The following is a 27,954-nucleotide window of genomic DNA, read 5'->3' on the forward strand; positions in this document are numbered from 1 at the left end:
TTCAGCAGCATAAAAAGACCTAACATTGGTAAAGCCAAGAGCGAAACACGACCTTGTTTCATGGCTTTCCGGCCAAGTGTGAGTCTCCCCATTTGGCACCTGGCACTATGGTGACCTGTGTAAGTATAGAAAGCGCCGCATCGAAACCTCCATGCTGAGTGTTTTTATAATATAAATCATATACGCACACACACATACAGTATATATACACACTGGCACTGGTACACTCTCACTCTGCAGCCCACATCCTGACGAAATGGCCGTAGGGGCCATGAAACGTTGATGACACTGCTGGAGCACCTTGTAATGTATCTTTTTTGAATACAATTTATTTTTGGAAAACGTGGAGTGCCGACTCATTTTGTCTTTGGGAACAAAAAACTGCTGTGTATTTATCTATCTGGTACGGCACCACGGAAGCTGTTTGGGATCAAAGTTTTTGCATATATATATATATATATATATATATATATATATATATATATATATATATATATATAGTATTTTTTTTAATTATATATATAGTATTTATTATATAGTATTTATTTTACACGCTGCTATTTACACTCGTCCGGCGTGAGACTACCTCGCTGCCCCCCACCCTCTCTCTCTTTCTCCCCTCCCCAATACCCTCTTTTGCCTTTTAGACACTGATGGAGTTAAGTGCACAGAAAAGAAAAAATAACCATCCAAAAAAAGGGGATTGGCCAGAGAAGGGCATGTGACTGCAGACTAAAATTATCTGCCGGAGTCACCCCCAGTGCCCACCTGTTGCGGCGACACCAGCACATGCCTGGGCTGAATATTTTTAGAATGCAGTAAACACGTTCCAGGTCATGCACCAAGCACTGATCACCGGGCTGCATGTGCAGACCAGCTCCTGCCAGCACTCTATGCCATGCAATGCCACCCTCTTGCATACTGATATTCCAAGCACTGGGCAAATTGCATGCAAAAAAAAATAAAAAATCATAACGCAAAACTAAACATTTAAAACCCATCTATAAATCTATAGGATTATTACTAGCATTGCATAGGTCTCTGTGGATATGGGATAAAGGTATTTAAGATGTCCAATGACATCCTCCTTGCAGTGAGCAGGAGCCGCTGCTGCTGCTGCAGATCATTAAATTCTCGTTTATCAACGTCTCTGGCCAGGCAACACAATGCAGGAGCACAGGCGCCGGCCTCCCCAGCAACAGCGGCTAATTAGCATAGCCTGCCACTCTGACGGCACGGCCTGATTGGACGGGGCTCCGGCAGCGGCGGGCCAATGGAGACGGCCCTATGCAAATCGACTTGCTGCGAGTTGCCAGGGCAGAGCCGCTTCCCGGCTGCCCAATAGGAAAACAAAACAATAAACAAGAAATGAAAATTGAGCATTGTCAGTTTTTTTTTCCTTTTCTTTTTTTTTTTAAGTTTGTCGTTAACACTTTTAAGATTAATCGGGAAAGGGCGGGCGCAGAATAAAAAAAAAATAAAAAAAGAGGGGAAAAAGGGGGGGTTAAGGTGGCGATTGGGGGGGGGGGGGGATCAGTTGCAACTGATAGGAGATTATATATATACTCATGCTTGTGCTGTTGCAAGCCATTGGAAAAGGGCAGGGCAATGCAGTGATGATACAGGGGGATTTACAGATAAATCCTGCAGCACTTAGCTGGACATGATGCTGGAGTCACAGAGACTATACATTGGCGGGGGGGGGGGGGGGGTGTCCCCCTTCCCCCCCCCCCAGCCTTGTACCTAGCATTGGGGGGGCTGCAGCCTCACTATCTGCTTCTATACAACAGACTCAGCTCTCTGGGACAGAATAGAAATACAGCACACAGATTCTACACAGGTTAGCATGGGACTTACAGTGCATCGCTAGTAATGACCTGCTCAGTGCATCCAAGAGATTTTAACCACTAGACTAGAGTTTAAGCTCCTTGGGCAAGGACTGATGTGAATGACTGAAGTAGTCTCAGGGAATCGCTGTGGCGTATGTGATCTATAGAAGTAACTATCGATAAATAAGCACTGTAGGTACATTTGGATTTGTGTAACTACAAATCTCAGCATGGCTATTCTGGTGTGAAATTTATACCAGATCAAAACTTTGGGGGCCCATTTAGCAACGAGTTTTAGCTATTTACGACTCCCTGGGTAGGAAGACTGGCGCTCCAGCCAATCAGCTGCTGTCATTTTTAAAACTCATGACCGTTAGGTGGCGATTGGCTGAAGCACCATTTACCATGCAACTCCCAGCTTAGTAAATTTACCTTCAAGTCAGGCATGTCCAAACTAGCTGTTGTGAAACTACACATCCCAGCATGCCTTGCCATAGTGTTAGCATTCCCTAATAGCAAAACTGTGGCAAAGCATGATGGGACTTGTAGTTTCACAACAGCTGGCGGGCCACAGTTTGGACATGCCTGCTCTAGAATTGGTCAGGGAAGACACTCTGAGTAACACCGCAGCCCGGTATGCAAGGAAACCAGCGATGTTGGGGTACCCTTTTCCACCGCAATGCATGAGGATGAACTCTGAAGAGAACCCAATCTCTCTACCAGTAGACTAAAGCAGGGATGGGGAACCTTCGGCCCTTCGGCTGTTGTTAAACTACACATCCCAGCATACCTTGCTACAGAGTTTTGCTATTTTGCCATTCTACAACTGTTGAAGGGCATGCTGGGATGTGTAGTTCTACAACAGCTGGAGGGCCGAAGGTTCCCCGTCCCTGGCCTAAAGCTATAGGGATCTGGGCGAACACCTGGAGCAGATACCCTACTGGGACTCATCACCTTGCAGTGCCCCCATTAACACCGTGGGTTTGGAATTAGATTCACATTGAATCCGCATCTTTCTCGCAGATGAAACTCGCATTGTGATCATTGCAACGCGCAGCTGGCGACACGGTCTTACATTGCAGGCCTGCTGGGCTCAAGGTCGTGTCATGGCTGGCAGGCGAAGGGTTAACCTAAGTACAATGCATGTCACCAGTCAGACTGGAGATTGCGCCGTTTCCTCCAGCAGCTGACAGAACCCAGATCTCCTGCTGCTTCCAGAGAGGAATCCCAGCAGCTGCGGAATGAGGAGAACCCCAGCTCCCATCTGACCCATCAAAGTGAGCACCGTGGAGCACAGATCCTCCGGATCGGGAGCTCACACACATATATTAGATATATATGGAAGGTATCGCCATTTGCCTAAAGTATTCCCAATGTTTGTAAGGAATCAGTAATCGTTTTAAAGCGGTTGGGGGGGCGGAAAGGTCTAATAATGCCGCAACGCCCCATGGCTAGGGCGGAATCAGTATTGGACCCTATTACTGGGTCACAGCGAAACATGAGCCAAATCCTCTGAGGGTTTGTCTGACAGGTTCAATGCCACCCGAGATAGGCCTAGACCTGGTGGTAATACAAGTTGCCTGTGCCCAACATGGTGCCCCCTCTATAGGATATCCACAGGTAAATGACTTCCTTCCTAGACCCTTTTAAACATTAGACTGCATTACTAAGTACTCATTACTTTACGTCGTTACACTTTTATTCATTAACCAGCACCAGCTTCTGAAAGCAGCCTAGGACCTGGAACGACTTGTACCTTGATAAATTACTGGGGGAGGTTTGATACCAGGTCAAGTGACCCGTGAATCCTTCCCGGGTAATAACGGTTCAGTGAAAACAGACGTTACCAATGTTTTCTGACCCGGGTAGCACTGTGACACACTGTGGGTCATTTATCAAGATGGGAGATAGAACTCCCAACTTAATACATTTTTGGCCACTGATTTGAGCCCCTGGGGACTTTTGTGACCTCATCTTTGTGAGCCTTAAAAAGGTCGCTTTTTATGGGGTAAACCCGGGAATAACCTGGGTTAAAGTGCAGTGGAAACAGTGTTTTTAATCAGGTCCGACCCTGGTTGGAACTTTGTTCAAAACCCGTGTTGGACCCACAATTTCAGTGGAAAAGGGATATGAATCTATCCACTTAAGGCATTTCAATTAATCAGAATTCACTGACTGAATCAAATGCCGTACATTATTTTCATCCATTTATCATGTTTACGTGGTTTTAATTTATTGGGGGTTTTTTTACATTCACTATATAAACTCCTTTTCTCTTCATAATAGTACATATAGATTCTCTTTATTATACATTCATTCATATTTATCACAATTTTAGCTGCATAATCATATTGTTAATTATCATTTTCATTATCCAGTCCAGGTATTTATCCGCCATCACCAGCTCCTTGCAAGAAGTGGTTTATCACAAACCGCCTCGGCACATGATTCGGCGCACGACTCGCTAATCATCCGGTAGACTTCTAGTATAATCAAGTGGCGAAATGACCGTGTTTGCAGCACACACGTTGCATATAATGCACATAGGAAAACCCACAAAAACAGGAGGTTGCATTAAGGAACGGGAATCCTCAGGAAGAACATAATAAGTGAATGCACAGCCTATTCTGCATTTTGCAGTCCCATGCTGCAGATCACCAGGTTAGTAGAGGAAGTTCCCTGATTCCACAGTGTGTGAGTGACAGACTTGTTCTCTTGCTCTCCAGAAATGCGAATTGGAGGACTCGCAAACGCACTCTCACACCACACTCAGAGAAAACCTGGACTGGAATTGTTAGAAAAGGTTTACTGGTAAAATGTGGAGGAACTATCGCAGAACTATGGATTTATTTTCTCAGGTGTGTGAGTGTGACTAAAGAGTATAGTATCCCCCCAAAACTTCATGATTTACACCCCTAATGCAGCCGGTGATGATATCTTATGTTGGCCATACACTAGACCAGGGCTGGCCAAACCGGTACTTGAGATCTACCAACAGTTCACGTTTTCCAGACCACCTAGCAGGTGCACAGGTGTAGTCACTACCAACTGTCACATTTTCAAAAATTTCTGACGCATTCTACTAATCCACAGGTGGTCTGGAAAACATGAACTGTTGGTGTATCCGAGGTCCGGTTTGGCCACCCCTGCACAAGACCAACTTTCATCCGACCATCCAACTAGTTGGTTGGTTAGACTGAAAACCTGGTACTGGATGGGAGCAAATGACAAATCAGCAATATGCTCACAAACCAAGGAAAATGGACAAAAATAGCCCAAACAGATTCACCTACCGCACCTTGTCCGAGCGACATTTTTTGGCTGTTTCCAAGATTTTTCGCTCCCATCCAGTACCAGATTTTTATTACTTATGAACACATTTTAAAAAGACCCACCAGTGGAGCTTACTCCTTCACTTGTGATTCTGTGGAGACCTGGAAAACATGAACTATCTGGGGACCTGATGGCTGAGATTGAGAACAGACGACATAGCCAGACCTCAGGAAAACCAGCAATGGTGGCTGAACAAGGTTGGGCAGCATGTTCCCCATACACACTGTCGGTCGGGACTGACGTCACAACTGGGTGGGTGCGTCTACATGTGCCCGCCCAGTTGAGCTGTCAATCACCTTTCGGCTCCTGAAGCAGGTGTACAGGTGGTAGGTGGATTGGCAGCGCAACTGGACTAACAAAAATCTGGTAATGTATGGGAGCAAATGAAAATCAACTATCTGCACCCAAACACTGAAAAACAAACAGTGCACATTTCAGACAAACTGGTTAAATCCATTTGATTTACTGAATTCATTTTTGTCCAATAACCAGTATTTGGGAGGAAATCTCTGACTGTCATGTGCTCCCAAACATTGCCAGATTTTTGTTCCCACCAGGCAGAGTGGACAGATTATCTGTACCCTGCTTTTCAGGGATACCAGGCACAAATGGTTAAATCAAAAGATGTGTGGTACTAATTAAATGACCTGTGCTCAAACAAGGCTAGCCTATCACTCAAACCTGGACGGTTGGAGCCACCTTGGAACAGGTTGGGAATGCCTTGTGTATGCTAATGGCGACAGGTTTTAACATTCTCCTTTCCAAAATTCAGAACACATTGCAAGGAGAGCTCAAGGGCATCCCAAAGGCACTCCAAATGAGACAAATTTGCCCAAAATGCCATTAATCCTTCTGTGCAACAGCCGGACAACAGAATATTTAACCTTGAACTTAACCTTAATCAAAAATGGTTTGTGTCAAGTGTTCCGTACTGATCCTTTACAGATAAATCGTTAAACCATTGTTAGACTTAATTGTAAAACCTTTCATATTTTACATTTTCTTAAAAAATGATGTACCATATATATTTATTACTATTTTACACATTTGTACAATTTGTACTCCTTATAAATGCATTGGGGAGATTTTATTGTCCATCCGCTCCCCTGTCTAAAGTGATGGGGGGGGTATTTATTCGTTAGTGCGGATGGGAATGAATTCTGCGGACACCCATTATTTTTGATTGCAACCTCCTCTTGGCACAAAAAAACATGGATATGAGGAGTTTATTGTGCCTATATGTCACTACTTAAAAAGACGATATTATTCCTTAGAAGGGATGTTCCAGCTACTTCCCTATATCCTGACATTTTTACACTAAAATGATTTGTACGCAGCTATCACCAACTCCGCAGGTGTGAACTAAAAACCGCGACCTCTGCCTACAGGTTTCCATACATCAGCAGGTGCGACCCTCCGACCCGCAGGAAGCACTGAACCCCCGACAGACAGGATGTCCTGAGTATCAATGATCGGGGAAAAGAAGCAGGTTACAAGTGTCTGATTCTGTGATCCCCGCCAGGATCGGGATTTTAGAACATGTTTAATGAAGATATTTAACCGGTTTAAAAATCCCGATCCAGCCGAAACGACTGCCTGGGGAACATGGGATTTCCCCAATACATTATAGATGTATGGGGCACCTTAAGGCTGGGTACACACTAATCCATATATCTGATCTGCCGATATAGCTACAGGCTGATCAGGCCGCATTTTCGCCATACACGCCTCCTGATCAGTTGGGACGGACGTCACAACTGGGCGTGAGCGGTCAAACACCGCAGGCTCCAGGTGCGGGTATATGGGTGGTCGGTACCCACAGCACGATGCTTCTAAATATCAGCCATGGGCTGTGCAATAGATCTGTGAACGTATGTACCCAGATCGGGAAGGCGGGGTTTACCCGCTCACTTCCAGTCACCTCCCCTCACAGCTCTCACAGGAAACTGCCACTTCCCATCACAGCTCTCGCTGGCTGCCTTTGCCCCACCCCCTCCACTCACAGCATGCAGAACACTGCACCCTGCCACCTTCACTCCCAGCTCTGCCTGGCTGCACATCCCCCCCCCCACCCCAACTGGACAGTCCCCACTATACATCAAAAAAGCAAAGCCCGGATAGATCGTGATTTTTAAGAACGTTTAAAAATCTGCTTTCCCGATCAGTGTGTGATTTTATCAGATAACCTCTCCCACATTGCCGATTTATTGAGACAATTGTCTTCAAAACAGAGAATTCTCTCAATTTGGTCATGATACACGTTATGCACGCCTTTTGCGTATGATATATTGCATGCAATATATCGATCATGCAGCAGGTGTGATCTTCAGGCTCCGATGCGATGCTGACAGGACATGTCAAACACATGCGATTTTGACACTTTTCATCGGATTTCTCACCGGGATTGGATAACGAGTGATCAAATTGCCGTGGAATCAACCTAGTGTATGGGCACCTTAGTAGTAATCTGCTTGTCCTCGCTATTGTCCATGCTGTTATAATAGTGATTTTTAAAGGCAAAATGCACCCTGTCCCTCAAGCAGTGCCCTGCTAGAAAATCCAGCGCACTCGTCTCCGCCAGAACGCTCGAGGAAGCCCAGCACTGCTGTAGATTCAGGGCTCACCCCTGCAGTACTGTCGCTAGGCCCAGCCCGCCCCACACTGGCGTGCAATGCCCACCCCCAACAGTGACATCAGCGTTCCAGGCCAGCCCCCCTCATGCTGACCCCATACCTCAGCGCCCTGCCCCTAGAAGGAGCACTAATAACGACATACAAGTCATACCGGCAGCAGGTAAAAGGCGTGCTGAAGAATTTTTAGCATGTGTTGAATGAATGTGAATCACTGTAACCGGCCTAAAGCACTTTTATAGACTTTGAGATTATATGCGGAGAAATAAGGGACTCGATGGACTATTTACTAAACATTCATGAACAGAATTACATGAAACTAAACCTGATCATTAGAATAGAATTGATCTTTAATAAATAAATATAAAAAAAAACGTCCCCCATGACTGGCGTTCTCTCCGATCCTTCTACAGCCACGCTGAAATGAGCAGCAACAGGATGGGAAGAGACTGATCACATTTGGATCCACACACAAAACATTTAGTATGTTGAACTCGCACCAATTAACAAGCTCCTGATATTCGCAGTCACATGTCAGACACCGTTCTACCCAACAATTGGGCTATATTTAGAAGGTCTATTCCTGTTTCAGCTATTTGTGTGAGACTCACAACAGCGTGAAGACACAGGCGCGCGTGAACAGTCAACTACAGGTTGCGAAATATAAACAAATCTTCTTAAAGAGATGCACTCGATGAACCCAAACCGCACGCCCAGGAACAGCCCTGGTTATACGTCATATCCCAGTTCCTCTGTCCGTGCAACAATCTCTCATTTTTTTCTGTAAGTATATAATGATGTTGTGTTTGTGTAGTTGTACGGCAGGGTGTCTGTATAAATCAGTAGAAATGCAGGAAATGGCTACAGGGGTGCGTGCTAGAGCATGTGTATAGGAAGGCGATGTAGACATGTCGCGTGTGTGGGAATACGGCGCGGCGCCTGTGGCCCCCCTTACCACAAGGACGAAACAATGGGACAGTCATATGGACAGATATGATAGAATATGCAATGGCAAGCCACAACAAAAGTTAGAAACGTCCCAACGCACCAATTAGACGTTTGAGTGAATGAAGGCATCCAGCCCACTTCTCATCTGTTGCTAACTAACTTTTCGGGTGCCGGACGGGGTCCCGACAGTCATTTACCCGACGGCGGGATCCCGGCTCTTAAAACACAGACAGACGAGTTCCCGATGGCCACCGGCTATTCTCCCTCGTGGGAGCGTAGCGAGCCACCGTGCCCGCAGCGTGGCGAGCCCGCAAGGGGCTTAGCTGCGCTCACAATGCTGTCTGGGTCCAGCCAGTCGGGATCCCGACGTCGGGCTAATGACTGTCGGGATCCCGACTGTCGGAACCCTATACCACACCCAACTTTTCTTGGGACGGTTATACTGTTCTCTACACTTCATGACCATATCAATGGAGGGAATCCAGTCCCTTGCAATGTGCCACCGAGCATTGCCGCGGTGCCCAGCTGCCTACATATATCTGACTATTATCGTAAGATCAACGCATCAACATTTCCCAGAATAATTGCGATGTTAATGGGAGCAATGTGTCGATCCGGAATGGGGCAATGTGCCTGCAGTCACTGCACGTTACCAGATAGAAGGAAATTCATTGAGGGCATTCTTCATGGTCCCCCTTCCTATGGAGAGTACTTTATCCTAATATTAGACATCAGCCACATCTACAGTATAAAGCACATGTCTCTACAGCTGTGGGCTCTGCAACGCATGGGGTCAACACTGGGAAAAAAATCGACACAAGCAAAAAGGTCAAAAAAGGAAAAGTCGTGTTTACATACAGAGATCCAGAAGATCTAGAATGCTGCAAGTCTTATATCTTATAGCCAGGAGCCTAGTGATATTAGTGAACGCTCAATAGCAGCGTCACAGCGATGCTGGGGATATTAGGTAGTGACAGGGTCAGGAAGGGAGTGTCGCACTCTGTACTCTATGGTCCCCTATACACAATAAATCCCTTACAAGTCATATGTAGCATAACCCCGGCTCAGGACGGATAGGAGGCAGCAGTCATTTATCTGGGCCTGTACTATGTATGTGATATGTACAGTATTACATACACACAGAAGCAGACTTGTGTGTGTCATCCATCTATGTTATACAGAAGAGAGTTTCCCGTTAGTGTTCATTCTAGCACCCGCCATATTTGAAAACCCATGCAGTTCCTCTTCCCTGCCTGGGGTGTCACTGTCTGCTGTGGTGTTTCTAGCACAGTGTGGTCTGTATATCAGCACTGATATGCAAACCAGACCTGTGCTAGAAACACCACAGCAGACAGCGACACCCCAGGCAGGGAAAAGGAACTGCATGGGTTTTCAAATATGGCGGGTGCTAGAATGAACACTAAAACTGTAACAGGACTCTCATTACACTATTGCATTTCTCAGTTTGTAGGATCACGAACCAATACAAGGATCTAGGGAGAGAGATACAGTGGACATAAATAAATACCAGCCCACCAGCTTATAACTGACATTTTTCAAACCCTGCTTGCAACATGGCAGTTAGGAGCTGATTGGTTGGTACTTCTGACCAGTAAATGGACACCATAATTACACATGGTCATAAATGACCTGTGTGGAAACCATGTATTCACCCCGATATTACACTGCAGTTCCGTATAACGCCCCAACTACATCACAGCTGTCTCCAAGGGAAGTCACAGGGGACGCAGCCATGTTATATTAATGTGGTATCACTGCTCCCACTGATGTGTATAACCCAACCACTATAACAATGCATTCTGTATGCAGCAAGTCTGCAAAGCGGCCACTCTAACACTGCCTACGCCGACCACTTCCTCCCGCCTGACACCAGAGGAGTGAGGGAGAGCGATGGAAGTTGCGGATTGAGCACACAGTAAATATAACCAAGCCGGCTGTTTAATAACGTAATACAAGCGTAATCACGGACCTCATTGTATGCAATCCAACTCCTGGCAGTTCATGTGTCCCTAGTTCTGAAGTGGGTCGGTAAAGGGAAACCTGAAGCCAATCAGTCCATCACAACATGCACAGCAGCACAGAGGATTTCAAGATCCAATGTTGTAGGAGATTGGCATCTGGTAAGCAGCCACGTGATGTCAAAATGACCGCACTCTGATGGTGCAATGTTCAAACAACTTACTAGCTTCAGTTTTAAGCTGCTGTTTGCATTGTCCATGTGGTTTGATGGTCTCTATAGTGTTAATACATAGCACCATAGTCCTCATAAAGGCATTGTGGTTCCCTCTGATCTATCCAAGACGGTCTTGTGAGAACATAGGCCAGCGCTAGGTTGTGGCAGTAACCGTAGCTCTTACACAATACTAGTAGTGACACGGCAATGACCAAGCATAAGAGCGAAACTCTATCACCGACTCATCTAACCACAGTGAGACTCTATCATCGCCTCCTCTAACCACAGCACCGGTCACACACACCACCAGTCGACAAATGTTGGCCTGTCACGATACACCGGGGGGGGGTATAAAAATGCAGACTTTGTCGCACCTTATAGAGGTTTGATGCAAAACGTATGTCAGCACTGAGGTAACTGGGCAATGTCTGCACAGCGTGCCAAATTCAATTCCCACAAAAAAACTTTATCAAACTTTCAGTGTTTTAAAAAAACAACCAACCAAACAACAATTTTGGAGAAATTAAAAAATCTGAAACAAATAAAAATAGTTGTGTATGATAAGTGGTGTCCAGTCAATCAGCTGCTAACTCCATTTTGAAACACATGATAGGAGCCGATTGGCTGGACACCGATTATCAAAAACATCTAGTTTTAAAACTCATTGATAAATCAGCACCTAAGATTGTACACGGAGCCAAGAAACGTTCACCTGCTTGTACTGCAGAGACGGAGTCACCCGTCCGTGTATAAGGTAACATAACAACACAAATAGCATCACAAGACCCACTTTATACAATATAATCGCAGCCTATGCTATATAACCCTGTCAGTGCAATACTGTGCAAGTTATTTCCATTTCAGCCGGCTAATTATGACTCAGTTACAGCGGCCATGCTGGGTGGCTAAACAGTTACTTCGAAATTTGGTGTCCAACTGATGTGTGGCCAATGGTTGGGTCATGTACAAAAGCAGCAGATAAGAGACGCACAGTTTTAACGCACAAAACGCAAATGTGTTTATGTCATTTCTGAATCAAGGTCCAGTATCGGGATAATATACAGCATATATATAGCATATAAGCTCAGTGTTTATTACAGCAACCTGCACCTGTCACGAGCTGTGCAGTTACTCTCTCCAGCCTGGGGTGTTGCTCTTTGCTCTGGTGCTTCTAGAACACTCTGGTTTGTACCGCAGTGCTGTAATACAGACCAGAGTGTGCTAGAGAGACAATAATAAAAAATAAAAAAACTATGAATATATAAAAATAAATAAATTTGTGACCACGAAAGATATACAGGCGACCAATAATATTACAAACATGTTAACAACTATAGCAACAAACAACTAAACATATAAAATAAAGGTTGAGTCTCCCATGTCTAAAATGCATGGGGCAACAAGTATTTTGGATATTGAATGTTTCTGTAGTTTGCAATGCAAGCGTACCATAATGAGATTTCTTGGGGCACCAAGCCTAAACACAGAATGCATTTATGTTTCATATACACTTCATACCATCGGTTCCCGAATACGGTCCTCAAGACGTCCTAACAGCCCAGGTTTGTAGGATATCCCTGAAGCAGCACAGATGGCTAAACCAAACTGACTGAGATACAAATTAAGTCATCTGTTGGCAAGCATGGATAGAACTTAAAAACTGGACCGGTACACACTGTGACTAACAGATATATCTACAGATCGATTGTCAGATTGGGCTGGTTGGAACAAAAACCTGGTAATAGATGAGGATAACTGACAGTTGACCATTTGCTATGAAATGCTGGAAAGCTGCCAAAAACTGTCACTCATCCATAACCAGGTTTTTGATCCAACCAGCCCAATCTGACAACCGACCTGTAGATGTAGGGCCGGCTTAAGACTGGGTACACACTAACAGATATATCTGCAGATCAATTGATCTGCAGATATATTTATAGATGGATTGGACAGCGTTCTCCATACACACTGCCCAATACATCAGAACTGCCGATGGTCCATCGATATAATCGACCGCTCAACTGAAGGGTGCCTTGAGGACAGCGTTTGTGAACATCGACGTTATACACAAACTCATTTTACACAATATTGTTTACAATTTTAAGCACAACATCCTAATCTCCTTCCATGCCACAATTGGATGGCAGGGTATGAAATACCACCTGTCGGCACATGTCGGCTCAAAAAACAAAAACCTTACATGTGTCGACCCAACGACCCCATACAATAGAAAGACAAGCCATGAAATACGTAACATATAAAATAAACGTCACAGCCCCGTGAAGCTGCAATACATCAGGCCAGTAACCTATACTAGGACTGTATAGCCAAACCTATGAAAGGGTCCGTGAGGAAACGATAGTCCTAAAGTTCCAGGTGACACTTGGCACCAGAGGCGGATACGGTCCTTAGAGTAATAACATCAGAGAGCAAATGCAATATTCACAGCCAATGTAACGTTAGGGGATCCCATTCATTATACTGATAATGCAATAGATGGCCCGGGCCTACATAGACAACCACCGCGATAATGCGCAGTTACAGAGTCCGGGGGGGGGGAGCCAGGATACAGCAGTAACCACATAGATCAGTGATAGGCAGTACGGCATTTCTCACAGGCCTAACAAGTGGCTGTACATTCGCTCTGTGGGTCACGTTACATTATTACACCAACCCAGTATACGCACAGCTGACTAGTGAGAAGACGTCGCTATCCAGCCAAGGCCTGACCCTGTACTCAGCACTGCGCACACTGTGGCATCAGAAGGGGCACACAGGGGCTGCAATGTGACTTCGCGGAAACTAGAACCAGTATCCTACATATTGACAGGAAGCCAAGGGTAAAGCACTTAGCGATCGCGACCACCTCATGGGCGTTTGTAATCTGCTCCTTTCCCTGCTGAACCCATTACAGCGCACACAGAGCAGGACTCCCAGGCCCCTGTGTAGAGTTCAGCCCATACAGACACAAGAGGGAATGGGCAGCCATTGTGCCTGCTGTCTCCATAATGATGGGATATTTACAGGGCTACACCGAGGCCTGGTTGTGCTCTGATCACTGCTAATCTCTGCTGCACATCACTTAGGGTCAGGTAGGAAAGGACCAGAATTCCAACATCAATTCGTTCAGTTATCAAACTATAGGACATAAAAAATGGCGACAATCATCTTTCTGACTTCATACAAGAGACACAATACGTACAATTCAAGCAATCTTTCCAAAAGAAACCCAGAATACCAATAACACGGTTGACAACGCGCTCTGACGCTTAACGGCAGCGTTAATCTGGCTACAACAGCATTTTATTTATCACAGCGGTGAGAGAGCAAGACTTCTCCTGCGCCAAACATTGGAAAGCAATACAGTGACGAGAGATAAAGTAAAGAGAGTTAAAGTACCAGTCAATGCACTCCTAACTGTCATCTTGCAGGCTATGACATATTCCGAAGAAACATCAGGAGCAAAAAAACTGTGTTTTTCACAATTTTTTGGCCTATCCAATTTGGAAAAGCTCAGAATACATAAATTTCCCGCCGAAAAAACCCACACATAGGGCCTTATTCTAGTTCACTCTTTCTGACAAAATCCTTCTTAGATGGACAAAACCATGTGCACTGCAGGGTGGCAGATGTAAAATGTGCAGAGAGAATTAGATTTGGGTGAGTTATTTTGTTTCTGTGCAGGGTAAATACTGGCTGCTTTATTTTTACACTGCAATATAGATCTCACTTTGAAGTAAAACCCCACCCAAATCTAATTCTCTCTGCACAAGTAACATCTGCCCCACCTGCAGTGCACATGGTTTTGTCCATCTAAGAAGGAATTTGTCAGAAAGAGTGAACTAGAATAACCCCCATAGGTTCAGTGAAAATGCTGGAGCTGGCTTATACAGGCTAATTCAGAGGTTCTCAAACTCGGTCTTCAGGACCCCACAGTTCACGTTTTCAAGGTCACCTGCCAGGTACACAGGTGCATTCATTACTCATTGACACATTTTAAAAGAACCACAGGTGGAGCTAATTATTTCACTTGTGATTCTGTGAGGAGACCTGCACAGTGTGGGGTTCTGAGGACCGAGTTTGAGAACCTGTGGGCTAATTGCACCCCCACCAACACAATTACCCCCATGGGGTAATTGAATACTGACCTGTGTTTGAAAAATGACTGGAGCTGGTTGGCTGGTACTTTATCTCTCTCCAATGCTTAGTACATAGACCCCCTAATCTGTAACAATTGCTGAAGACACTCCGTGACAGGATCATATAACGGAAATCAATCGCTGAGAATCAAGCGTTGTAGTTACCGTCACTGGGGCCACAACGTAGGTCACATTTAAAACCAGAACGTATAAATCGCTCCACTCTGAAATCATTCATTTTGGTCTGGAAACCTAAGAACATGTCACATGACCGCATAGAACTCAAGAGTTTTTTTTTTTCTTTTAAACGCTGATTAACGCATTTTTTTAAACGACGGCGCCTTCAACTATCAAGCAGACATGTTTTCACATTGTAGGACATCAGAGCCGGTTCCTTAGTACAGATGAATAGAGAAATCCGCCCTCATTACCTTTGAGGCAGACACGGAATATTAGGGATACAGAAGGAATAAATGGCATTTACCTGTATGCATCGTCTTCTTTCAAGTCTCATATCCTGTGAATGGAGGGGAGAGTCCAGCAGCAAACCGCAAAGCTTCAAAGAAGAGAGAGAACGGTACATTAGGGTCATTATTATCATCTGCACCCGCAACAATTATTTCCCAGATCCGGGACAACTACAAGAAAGTTGGATTTGTTTACCTACAATGACATTTGTGCATGCGTGCAAGTATGGCTGGCAAACAATAGAATGGACTTTCCATGAACTTGATAAACATACGAATCATTTTGCTTTGTCAATTTCAATTTGTGTGAACGGTAGAGTTCACAGAACGAGATGGGCTGCCCGACGGCTGAAGCTGTCCTCTTACGGGGATACGGTCGAGTCATTCTTGGGTGGATCGGTTACTAGCACCTTATTGCCTGCAGACCTCCAGATAGATGAGTGCCTAGCGCTACTTTAGGCCGCAGGAAGCACGCACAAGGACTGGTGGGAACATATTTACAATATAATGCGCCGCGCAGGTTTAGGGGGGTATTCAATGCCGGGAGCTATTTCCGACAGGGGAAATAGCGCCAGCCGGCTATTCCATGCTGCCGTTTCCGACAGCATTGAAGGCGGATTTTGACAAAACAAATCCGACTAAAACAACTCGGATCTGTTTTGTCGGAAATGGACGTGGATTGTCGAGTTCACGGCTGTTTCGCCGACACACCAACTTGCCGACACTAGGCAGGCGGAACATTGAATTCCACCAGTCGAGCAGGGCGAAACCGGGCGGGATTCCGACTGTCAGAACATTCCGCCAGTCGGAATCCAAGATTGAATACCCCCCTTAAGCTGACTTTCTTATAAAGCTTGGTTAACGATAAGACAGGTGGTTGGATAGACGTCCACCTCTCAGCCTCCTTATAATATACCTCTAAAGGCCCCCATACACTGGTGCGATTTGGGCCCCTTTCACCCGATTTCGAAGCACCGGGCTGAGAAATGAGGGGTAAAGTGGCATATCGCATGTGTTTTATCTCAGATACTGATCCGATTCGCAGTCCCGTCCGCATCGGATCAGAACCAGAGATCACAAGGGACAACTACTTGAATCTGGCAGCCCTTACTGGGAACTCATACGATACATAGGGAGACATTTACTAAGATGGGAGTTGTAGTTCAGATGGGATGTTGCGATGGGCAACTAATTAGATACTATCTATTATCTTCTGGAAGCTGCTAAATAAATAAGTAGATTCTGATTGGTTGCCCGTAGCAACATCCCATGTGAACTCTCCATAGTATGCAAAAGGACTGCATACGGTGTATCGTATATAGGTCGACAATCAAAAGGGCAACATGAGGGGTTTTTTTAGCCGATCATCCACTACGGCGCGGCGGGAGAACAGAACAGTGCGCCGAGTGCAGCGAGCCATGCAAGGGGAAGCGGTACACTTATACCAGGGATGGGGAACCTTCGGCCCTCCAGCTGTTGTTAAACTACACATCCCAGCATGCCCTGCTGCATTTTTGCTATTTGGCCATGCTAAAACTGTTGTAGGGCATGCTGGGATGTGTAGTTCATCAACATCTGGAGGGCCGAAGGTTCCCCATCCCTGACTTAGACGGTGTCCATGTTGACTATGGGACAAAAACCTAATGTCAACATTTTGACTTTCGACTTAATGCTTGTGTTGACCTTAGCCATGTTGACCTATTTCAGGTGTCGACCATCAGTGGTCTAATAATGTATGTCAACCTTAATTAAGTCAACCCTATGACCCCTCCCATCTCTTCATCTTTCACATAAGCAATTGTGAATGCTGGGCTTTGGCGGGTGTGTAATAATCAGTACGACCTCTCATCTCAGCGCTAAGGCCCCAGTGACCGCGTGCAGTACAGGTGTCATCCGCTGACAGTACGGCCAGCGCAGCGGGCACCCAAACAGCAGCATATAGCGAGAGGTCCATCACCAACACTGTATAAGACAGCATTATATCTCTATAATACGTACAGTGGGGCCCATTACATACAGAGAGAGCATCGTTACAACACGAGTGTGGATTAATAGATCTACAGTAGGTCGATACTGCTGAAGGTCGAGAAGTGCAAAATGTCGACAGGAATAAGGTTGACGTGTGGTTTCCTTGACCCCAAAACGATTGAAAAAACTGTCAACTATTTTTGTGTCAATCATTTCCACGTCGACTCTAAACACTGCCGACTAGTTGTTTACAGACCTATTGTCGCTGTTGGAAGAAGTGTTTTTATTCCGCACAGAGTGTTCCTTTGTACGGACCCTGTACAATTCCCTGCTGTTCCTTTATTCTTCTTATTTACATTCCACACTATTAGTTGTGTGTTTTCTTCTATTTTCTATTGTTTTGACAGCTATGGTGCTACCCTTCTCTAGAAATTTTTACACATGTAACAGACAAAAAAGAGAGAGGCTAGAGATGTTTTGGGTGCACTCGTGGGTTTGTCCCATGGTCCGTTTAACTGATTGGAAAGGAATAGTCTGTATTAAAATGTAACCTTTATTTATTATTATTTAAAAGAGAGGGGAGATAATGTATATTCTCACCTCTCCACAAAAAAAGAGAAAGAAAAAAGAGTGCATTAAAGTAGGAAATAGTGTTTTAAAATAAATGATTGTTAGGTTCTGACCTATATGTGCCGTTTAGTTTTAAATTCAATATTCATGAATCATGTACCCTTTATTGTATTCCAACTTGCAGCGAATTCCCTTTTTTCAGGGTATGTTTGGCTTTACTCTGTATATTAGTAATTAATCACCTCTGTAGTCGGACAGTCTTTCCTCCTTTTGTTATTCTCTGAGGATGACAGGCAGGCAGAACCTAACAATCATTTATTTTAAAACACTATTTCCTACTTTAATGCACTCTTTTTTCTTTCTCTTTTTTTTTGTGGAGAGGTGAGAATATACATCATCTCCCCTCTCTTTTAAATAAGAATAAATAAAGGTTACATTTTAATACAGACTACTATTGTCGCTGTTGACCTAATGCAAAATGGCCATTTGGTGTCAACCATTTGAAATCTCTATTTAGGTATGATTCAAATGGAAACAAAATCTATAATTGAACCAGTGTAATGAGTCTTCTCAATGACGTAATCCTGACACACAGCCATATAACACAGGCAATGCAGACAGCACCTATCAGCTTCACACGTTCACCTGCAACCAACCAATCAGAAGCGGATGTGGGTATTTGCACCTGCCTAGTGTATCCTACTAATACAGAATACTGGGTCTCTGTACGGGTCTACCTTACCCGCAATTACACCCTTAATGTACTCTGCCCATGTTATACCACCCCTTCTCCTCCGCCATGCTGCCGCTCACGCCGTAAGGAAGCGCCAGTGTCAGATGGTCAAACACATGCAAACCTCTGATATAAGGAATGTTAGCGACACCTGGATGTGAGAAGGGACATAGGCAGCACCTGGGACCACGTACAAATACAGCACCACGCTCCTTGCTAGATTACTCCAACTATATACCTGACTGATGCAGCAAGCTCTGACGAGCAGGACCCTCTCTCCTCCCTGCCTCACGCCCGCACTCTTTTCATCAGTCTCCTATGTACTTGTCTATTTAGGAATGATGGGTCTGAGTTGTAACAAACACTGGGGTAGATATATGAAGCATTGATAAGGGAGGAGAAGTGAGCCAGAGGAGAAGTGGCCCATGGCAACCAATCAGCTGCTCCAACTCTAATTCTATATTATGCAAATTATAGATGTTACTTCAGTGCTGATTAGTTGCCATGGGCCACTTCTCTATCACTGCTTCATATGCCTACCCCACTGCCTGGTGTTGTACAGTTTTGAAACACTTTAAAAAACAACAATGATACAAAGTTCTTCATAATTCCCAAAATAGTGTCCACTAGTGTTTTAGCACCCTGCCCAATTTTTAAAAGGCAAAATGCCCCATGCCCCTTTAGCACCACCCTGCTATAACAGCCTGCCCACACAGTCACCGTATGAATAGATCATCTATTCAGTTTAAGCAGAGAGCTTGGAGGGAACCCAGAATCTCCGTAGGTGCCGGGCACGCCCCGTCAGTGATGTCAGCAGGGCCGTCCCGCCCTGTCCTGATCCTAGCGGGATCACTACAAAACATTGGGAACTATAAAGCAATGCTTCCCCGGACTAATGATCGCTGGCCACCGAGTCTTCCAATCAAACATGCTACCGGGAAACCCATGCCCGATACATCTTTGGAACCATAAACACGTATGTAAATGACAAACTCTATATCACTTGCCAAAAAGCTCAAACAACAAAACACAGCATGTCAGTTGTTTTACTTATAACTTGCGGATAATGGTAAAGCTCGCGTGATTGAATCGGTTGGAAATCTAGATGGAAACTACATTGAACAAGTGGATACCTTTAAATGCCTGGGTTCATCTATAAATGGTCAACAGAGAACCACACGTGACATCGCCAGCCGTATAAGATGTGCCACAGCTGCCTTTGCATTTCGGAAATAGGCCTCTGGAACCAACATTTCTAAAGCCACAAAAATTGAGGTATCCAACACAGTGGCTGGAGCAATATACGGTTCAGAATCAAGGACAATGCTTAAGGTACAAGGAACGTTTCTAAATGGTGTGTTTAGGAAACAAACGACAAGTACACGAGACAGACCACTGGATAAATGAACGCATCCAAAAACTATATCATCCCACAATTGTATTCTATATTAAAAGACAGCATTTAAAGTGGTTCAGACAGGTCTAGTCAAAATTGCCTAGCACATCACGCCGTGTTTACGCGGCTTGTCTAAGCTTGAATCACATGACCATACGCAGCTACAATGATGGTCATAATCAAAAAGCTCAAACAACATAACACAGCACGTCAGTTGTTTGCCTTACAACGTGCAGATAATGGTACAGATTGGGTGCTTGAATCTAACAATCCATACAAGAGATGTAATTAATGCAAGTTAATGCACTTCCTTTATGTACTAACCTTTCTCGCCTCCTATTACTGAGTACACGCAAAAAAATATCTTCCAAACATTTACCCCCAAAACAAACAATCCCATGGATTTTGGCCAAATTAACCGCCATGAAACGCTGCAACATTGGTATAAATTACCAGATATAGGACTTTATTCTGGTTGATTTCGAGGCTGCCGATATACATGCCCCCCTCGCATGCAACGTTCGTACGCACGGGTTGCAAATGGATGTTTAACATTAACATCCATTTGCAGGCTGTGGGGGAACACCCCCATCATTCGTTTGTCACGACCATCGAATGACGTGGAAGGCACACGCACATCTAAGGTTACTCTGAGGTAACCTTAGATGTACGTGGGCATTCAGAAGGAAGTGGACGGGCAGCTGGCATCCGGCAAGTGCTCCTGAGGAAGCCGGAGTGTAGCATCCGGGGAAACGCGTTGAGCGTTCATTTACACTTCCAACCCTACTCGTCAACATCCATCGGCTGATATTTCCTGAGAATTCACCCCTCCAATAAGAACTGGAACTTGCATATGGGACGTTTTGCCTTTGTTCCTAATTAACCAGCTCATCCAGTGGGAACGGTCTTCTCTACGAGTCCTGAGCTCTTGAAATGATAGAGCATACCAAGGGATCTGTGGGAGGCACGTTTGTGAACGTGGGACGCTAACATCCTCCATGTTCAACTCCAGACCCCATCAGCCACTATACCAATATGGAATGGTAATATATACAATGCAGTTGGCAAGTGTGATCTAGCTTGATTTTATTTGTAATATATATTCATTTTTGAGGGAGGCCTTATAGAGAGAGTGTGACCTGGTGGGATGACATCACTGTAATGCACCTCTATACCGTACACAATGACATCACATCTACATTTATGCTGGTTATGGGGGATCCGTTCACGGTTGATGTGCTCACACAAACCTGGACCATGCACAGCTTGACACGGGTGATTAGCATCTTTTACAAAGCAGGTAGGTACTTGTGAGTTATCCGGGCGTCCGATTTTGAAATCGGGTCGGATCGGGACATCGCATCGCATCGCATCGCATGCGACCATCGGTTGCGATGCGATGACCCGATTTTTCCATAGGAATCAATGTTAAAATGGACTGAGTCCATTTTAACATGGAATTCAATGGGAAAAAGGGTCCTTTTCATACCCCTACTATCCAAGTGGGCATGGAGTTGGATATAAACCTGTGGCGAGCGTAGCAAGCCACCGAGCCCGAAGCGTGGCGAGCCCCGCGAGGGGACACGGAATACCGTCCCCTCGCGGGGCTCGCTTCGCTCGCCACGCTTCGGGCTCGGTGGCTCGCTACGCTCGCCACAGGTTTATATCCAACTCCATGCCCACTTGGATAGTAGGGGTATGAAAAGGACCCCTTTTTCCATAGGAATCATTTTAACATTGATTCCTATGGAAAAATCGGGTCATCGCATCCGATGGTCGCATGCGATGCGATATCGCATCGCATCGCATCTGATTGTATGCCTTAACTTAAGGCATACAATCAAAAAATCGGACGCCCGGATAACTCACAAGTACCAGCAGGTACATGCACAGAGCGCTTCTTTTGAGCAACACAAGTCCAACTGAACAGTTTCCTAAAGGCCTGCAATATTCCATAGAAGCCGCACCTCTGCGCTGTCATACATCACTGCACCAACACCACAGCACTATGACCCAGGGAGGAATCTCCCCAACACTTTTCTCAAACAACGCGCAACGTCCATTTTTTCATCTATCCCTGCGTACGAGTTATCCGCACACGTGGAGGAGCAGGAATAGTTATCCGCACACGTGGAGGAGCAGGAATAGTTATCCGCACACGTGGAGGAGCAGGAATAGTTTTCCGCACACGTGGAGGAGCAGGAATAGTTATCCGCACACATGGAGGAGCAGGAATAGTTATCCGCACACGTGGAGGAGCAGGAATAGTTATCCGCACACGTGGAGGAGCAGGAATAGTTATCCGCACACGTGGAGGAGCAGGAATAGTTATCCGCACATGTGGAGGAGCAGGAATAGTTATCCGCACACGTGGAGGAGCAGGAATACCCGCACTGAATTTACGCCTCAGACAAGGGATCTTCTAGGAATGCAATTCATTATAGAAGGGTTTTAGTCAATGCCAGGTTTTAAGGATATCCATGCTTAAGCACAGCTGACTTAATGAGTACCTCCGTCAGTGTGACTAGATCATCTGCGCACAAACAGGGAGAGCCCTAAAACCTGGATTGCTGGGAGTGCCTTGACAATCGCATTGGGCCCTGCTGGTGGAACAATCGTTCTGCCGCAGATGTTATAAAGCAAGGCCGATACATTAAACTATAGCGGCAATTCTCAAACATGTCCGGGTTTTCAGGATAGCCATGGCTGAGCGCAGATGGTTAAATCAAAATTACTGAGATACAGGTATAGCCCCGCTCGTTGGAACACTGCTATGCCGCACAGGTCACATGCGTGGCAAAAGATGCACACCAGCCGCCTCACCCACGTGCCAAAGTCACACCTGGGGCTCATTGAAAAGCATTAGGTGGAAACGTGGCGATTACGCTTCGTGGGTGCACTTGCTGCGCCAAGCGGGCACTAGCAGCCACATTGCAGCAGCGACGAGCGTGGCTTTATCTGTACTGATTCATTCACCTGTGCTCAAGTGAGGTTATCCTTATAACCTAGAGTGTTTGGGGAGCTTCAAGGGCCGCATTCGGGAACCCAGATTGAGGCTTAGCCAGGTGAGGAGGAAGAATCCCCTCTTCCCTTTTCTCTCTCTCACCCTTCTGCTCATAGGCGTAACTCTGGGAGGCAATGGAGTCATCTGCCGCCGGGCTCCTGCTCCTGCCTGCACCTCTCCTCTCCTGCCAGTTTGAATCAGTTAATTGAAAGCCATCGATATCACTTTTGTGGCTGACTCCCCCTCATAACATCATATTTGCTAGTGTCAGTGTCACATCCTGTATTAGAACCCATGACCTGTCTTGCTGGAGACAGAAACCTTACTGACTAAGCTATCTGGGGGGGGGGGGGCACCAATATTTATCTTGCCTCCGGGCAACTGGGGCGAACTTGCGGAATTGGTTGCTATGGGTAACATCCCATCAGTAAATGTACCCTGTGGTGGTTATACAGTAGGTCACACATATAGGTGCGGCAGCAGATAGCCTCAGTCTTGCTGACATGTGCATCGATGTCATAGCATTGTCTGTGCTGTTCTATTTGTCCCTCTGAGGTTACTGTAAAGTTTTATACAGAGGATCTATGACCACCAAAAGCAGTTTGGCTCTTCTAGATGATGGGGATGTGAGAACATTACATGGAATCAATGATCCGTAGGGGTGATAGGATGAAGCATTGTAGTAAGCAGAAGACAAGACAAGAGCAGGAGAAACCAGAGCACCTAGGCCTTCATTCTAATGGACTCTGAACGGGGTGAATTTGGGGGCAAGGACCGGGGGGGAAGAGTATGGGCAAGATGGCTGAGGGGACTGGGGCCGTCCATGCGTTTTATGGGCATCCCCATGGGTAAGCAGATGGGCCAATGTCTCACAGAACATCAACAGCGCGTCACGACTTTGTTCCGGCGGCCGCAAATAAATGTCACTTTCCACTGACTTATTTGCAGGAGATGTCATTTGATAGTCGGCGACCATTGAGTGGAGACATGTGACGGGATATGTTTTAGTTACACGTTACCTCCCCTCGCATGTTAAAGAGGTGAATCAGCAGCACTTCTGGGCTCTTATGGGCGGCGTCTCTGGCTCTCGGTAACCAGAATCACCCCCCGAGGACGCTGTAGCACAGACCAGTGCACCACTGCGGTGGCCTGCAGACAAAGGTGCAGCCAGCAGTACATAAAGCACTTCCCAAATACAACAAGGATAGTAGTAGTGAATGCCGGGGTTATATCTATGTAGCGTAATACCCCTTTCGCACAGGCCTTTTTGAGTGCCGGGTCATTTTGCCGGGTACAGCCTGACCCCAATTCACACCACCCACAAATTACCAGGTTAAAGCTTTTCAACCGGGTTTTTCTATGGTGTGAAAGGGACAACACGGGTCTTAAATCCTGGCACTCCGACAGTCAGATGCCGTACTGCGTCCTACGTCGCAGATCCGTACTGCACACGCACTGTACGGGTTCCCCGCATGCAGAAATCCCCGATAAAATGTGCCTTGCGACATGAGATGCATGTCCAACCAAATGAATAAGGCCCAATGTGTGGTGGTGCCCCGCTGCGCAAGTATCACCCAATTACAGCAGTCCTGGCCCTGCACATTTCCTGTGTTCCTCTATGGAGTGCAGACGGAAGCGATTTAGCGTTGCGGAACGCCGAATCTCGTCCAGCGCATTAAACTGACAAAATAGATCATCCGCAGGCCTTCAGCTGCTGCGGAGCTACAAGTCCCACCATGCCCTGCCAGGCTGAGAGACTCATAATGAGACTTGTAGTTCTGTATCATGATGGAAGAGATCTCTCTCCACACACACACACACACACACACACACACACACACACACACACAGAGCAGGTGTATGGAGAGATGGAGGGGCGCGCAGTTCTGCTGCAGCAGCAAATGACTGCATCCTGGGGATGAATGGTCTATGAATCATCACTTGTCTCCATCCAATAGGTGACCTATATAAGATGTAACGCACCGAAGCTCAGGCACAGACCAACAGTGACACAGCAATACAGGTACCGGGCAGCTAAAATATAGGATGCTCTCTTATTATAACTGTCACCAAGAGACCATCTGTTTGATGCAGGACCCCGGCCTCACACTCACACATTGATGGGAAGCATGTCACATGTTTTCTTGTAGCCTCCTAAGTAAGGGGAGATTGCAGAAATATGTAGGAGAAGGGTTCTGATGGCAGCACCTGGTTTGTGCAGATTGCCATGCTGACTGCAGCTTCCGCCATTGTAATCTTTCTATGTTACAGTAAGCATGGGAGTACATTCCAGGCCAACACTATACTATACATCACCAATAAACCCAAACCTCTGCAAATACACCATCACCCTACTAATCTGCAGGCAGGTGATGGAATGCAAACTGCCAGGGCTGCGGGGCTCCAGCGTGTCCGCTAAAACGGCGGGGTGATAATGTAAAAGGTCTGCAACAGTCCTGGCCGACCTGTGATTCTCCAGCTGTTGTTAAACTAGTACATGAGCCACAGTTTAATCATTCCCTAAAAGAGGAGCAATGCATGCTGGGACTTTCACAACAGCTGGAGTGCCTCAGGTTGGCCAGACTGGGACCCTTATTCAGATCTGATCGCAGGACAAATTTGTTTTCAATATGGGCAAAACCATGTGCACTGCAGGTGGGGCAGATGTAACATGTGCAGAGAGTAAAATTTTGGTGGGGTGTCTTGAAACTAAAATGGAAATTGCAGTGTAAAAATAATGCAGCCAGTATTTACCCTGCACAGAAACAAAATAACTCACACAAATCTAACTCTCTCTGCACATGTTACATCTGCCCCACCTGCAGCATGGTTTTGCCCATTTTGAGAACAAATTTGTATGAATATGAGCCATAGCGGACAATAATTGTGTGTGGCTAATTGTACTGTTGTGGCTGCCTCATTCAACAAATGCGTCACATTGTGCGCAAATGATGAAAAGACCAGAAACAGCACCAAGCACCCCCCCCCCCCCCCCCCCCCCGTGCAGATGTCACATATACTCCACCAGCTAACAAACAGGACAGAGAAGACACAACCATCTACAGCTATATTATACAGAGGGGTGAATGCCATTGTTTTTGGCACGGCAGTATGTCATGCGCCCTTGTCTGAGCTGTCGGTTGTTTCTGCTTGCCACCTCCTGGTGCTGTGAGCAGAAATGGGTGAACAGTCCTTTGTATGGGCGCACTAACCAGATCTGTAGAGGGTTCAGTTGCATTGCAGACAGGATAATGAAGTACATTCACACTAGAAATAGCCAGAAACAACAGACGAGCGCCCGAGTTATCACCACCCAGAAAAACAATTGAATTACGCCCAAAAGCTGTATCTGGGTTTCTATTGCAACCTGGCGAGGAGGGAAAAAAAAAATACTGCCAAATTTAAAGGGTCTAAAGATTTTATTATCTCATTTTGGTAAAAATATAATTTTAATATTCTTAAGAAAAATAGAAAAAAAAATACATATATTTTTTTTTATTAAAAAAAGGGTGTTCCTGACTAAAAATTCATCCGTGTCTTTCCAAGCTAGAAAATGTTCCCCTGTTGCTACAAATTGTTCACATGTACTGAGGAGACAGCTGAAGGATATGAAAGCGCCTTATGTTTCCATGGCAACATAAGATCAGGATGCCGTCGGAACATACACACTGTATCAAATAATAGCTAAAAACTTACCAGCGCTGCTACTTGGAGCATTGCCCTGCACCAGTATTATAGAGAGCACGGTTTCCGCTCCGGTTACCCAAACAGAAGATGAGCTGACTCATACATGGACATCCCTTACTGGAAGATGCCCGCAAATAAGGCATATTACTATAATATATAATAGTATCTATCCAGTATGACAATAGTGGGAAGCACGTTGTGGTGCGTTCGTCCCCGTCCCCCCATGCTCTGAGGTCACTGACCTTTGCCCTCCTCTTACGTCTAATACCCCCCCAAGGGCCTTAGATTCCAACAGCAGCAGGGGGCTTCAGATGTGATGTAGGATCCTCAAATATGCACCCAGGAACTGATCCCTCACCTAGTCCAGTCTACAAAAGCACTATCTTCCAACATGAGAAGGACCCAAAGCATACAACAAATGCCACACTGGCATGGAAGAATAACAAAGGCAACTCGATCGGCGGAATTCAATGTTCGAGTGTGGAAAAGTGGGCATGTCAGTGAGATCAGCCACGGATTCTCGAGAAACGGCCGTGAACTCGACAAACCACGTCAGGTTCCGACAAAACTGATCAAAATTTTTTAAAGTCGGATCTGTTTTTGTCGAACTCCGCCTCCAATGCTGTCGGAAACAGCGCCTGACGTTGACTACCGCCCTACATCTGCAAGGTATCGGGCTGTACACATGAATGAACGCATTATCATTCATCGGCTGAACGAATGACACATTGCGCATAGGACCGTGGCATTCTAGTCAACATTACAAAAATTTCTCTCATGGCCCAGCCGGAGAACCGAGGCAAAGACATACCTGTGTGTAAAATAAAATACAGCACGACAGCTGTAGTCCATATCTGTCCACTGAATACAGCTTCTTATAAATATAGTGTGCCAATGCCTTGGTCAGTTTCTCCTCCCAACAGGACAGTCCAAATAAGGGGCGCACAATAGTGAGAGGACGTCAAGAAAGTTTCGTTCACACCCTCCCAAATAAAACCATGCCCAGTGTGCATTTCTTGTAAAAGTGCGGAAAGCACCAATCTTTCTGTGAGTCCC

General features: G+C 45.7%; 1 protein-coding gene across 4 annotated transcripts in view; it reads right to left on the reverse strand.

Moving 5' to 3' along the window:
• DYRK1A (dual specificity tyrosine phosphorylation regulated kinase 1A) overlaps positions 1-27,954 on the reverse strand; it is a 77,539-nt gene that overhangs the window by 29,027 nt on the left and 20,558 nt on the right. For all 4 annotated transcript variants that reach the window (XM_083171704.1, XM_083171706.1, XM_083171705.1 and 1 more), the window contains exon 2: positions 15,558-15,629. In XM_083171704.1, the coding sequence (XP_083027830.1) occupies positions 15,558-15,567 (10 nt within the window). In that variant the 5' untranslated portion in view covers positions 15,568-15,629. The remainder of the gene's footprint in view (positions 1-15,557; positions 15,630-27,954) is intronic.

This window comes from Crinia signifera, chromosome 2, assembly GCF_055691185.1.
Source record: "Crinia signifera chromosome 2, ASM5569118v1, whole genome shotgun sequence".
In the NCBI taxonomy this organism is placed as follows: domain Eukaryota; kingdom Metazoa; phylum Chordata; class Amphibia; order Anura; family Myobatrachidae; genus Crinia; species Crinia signifera.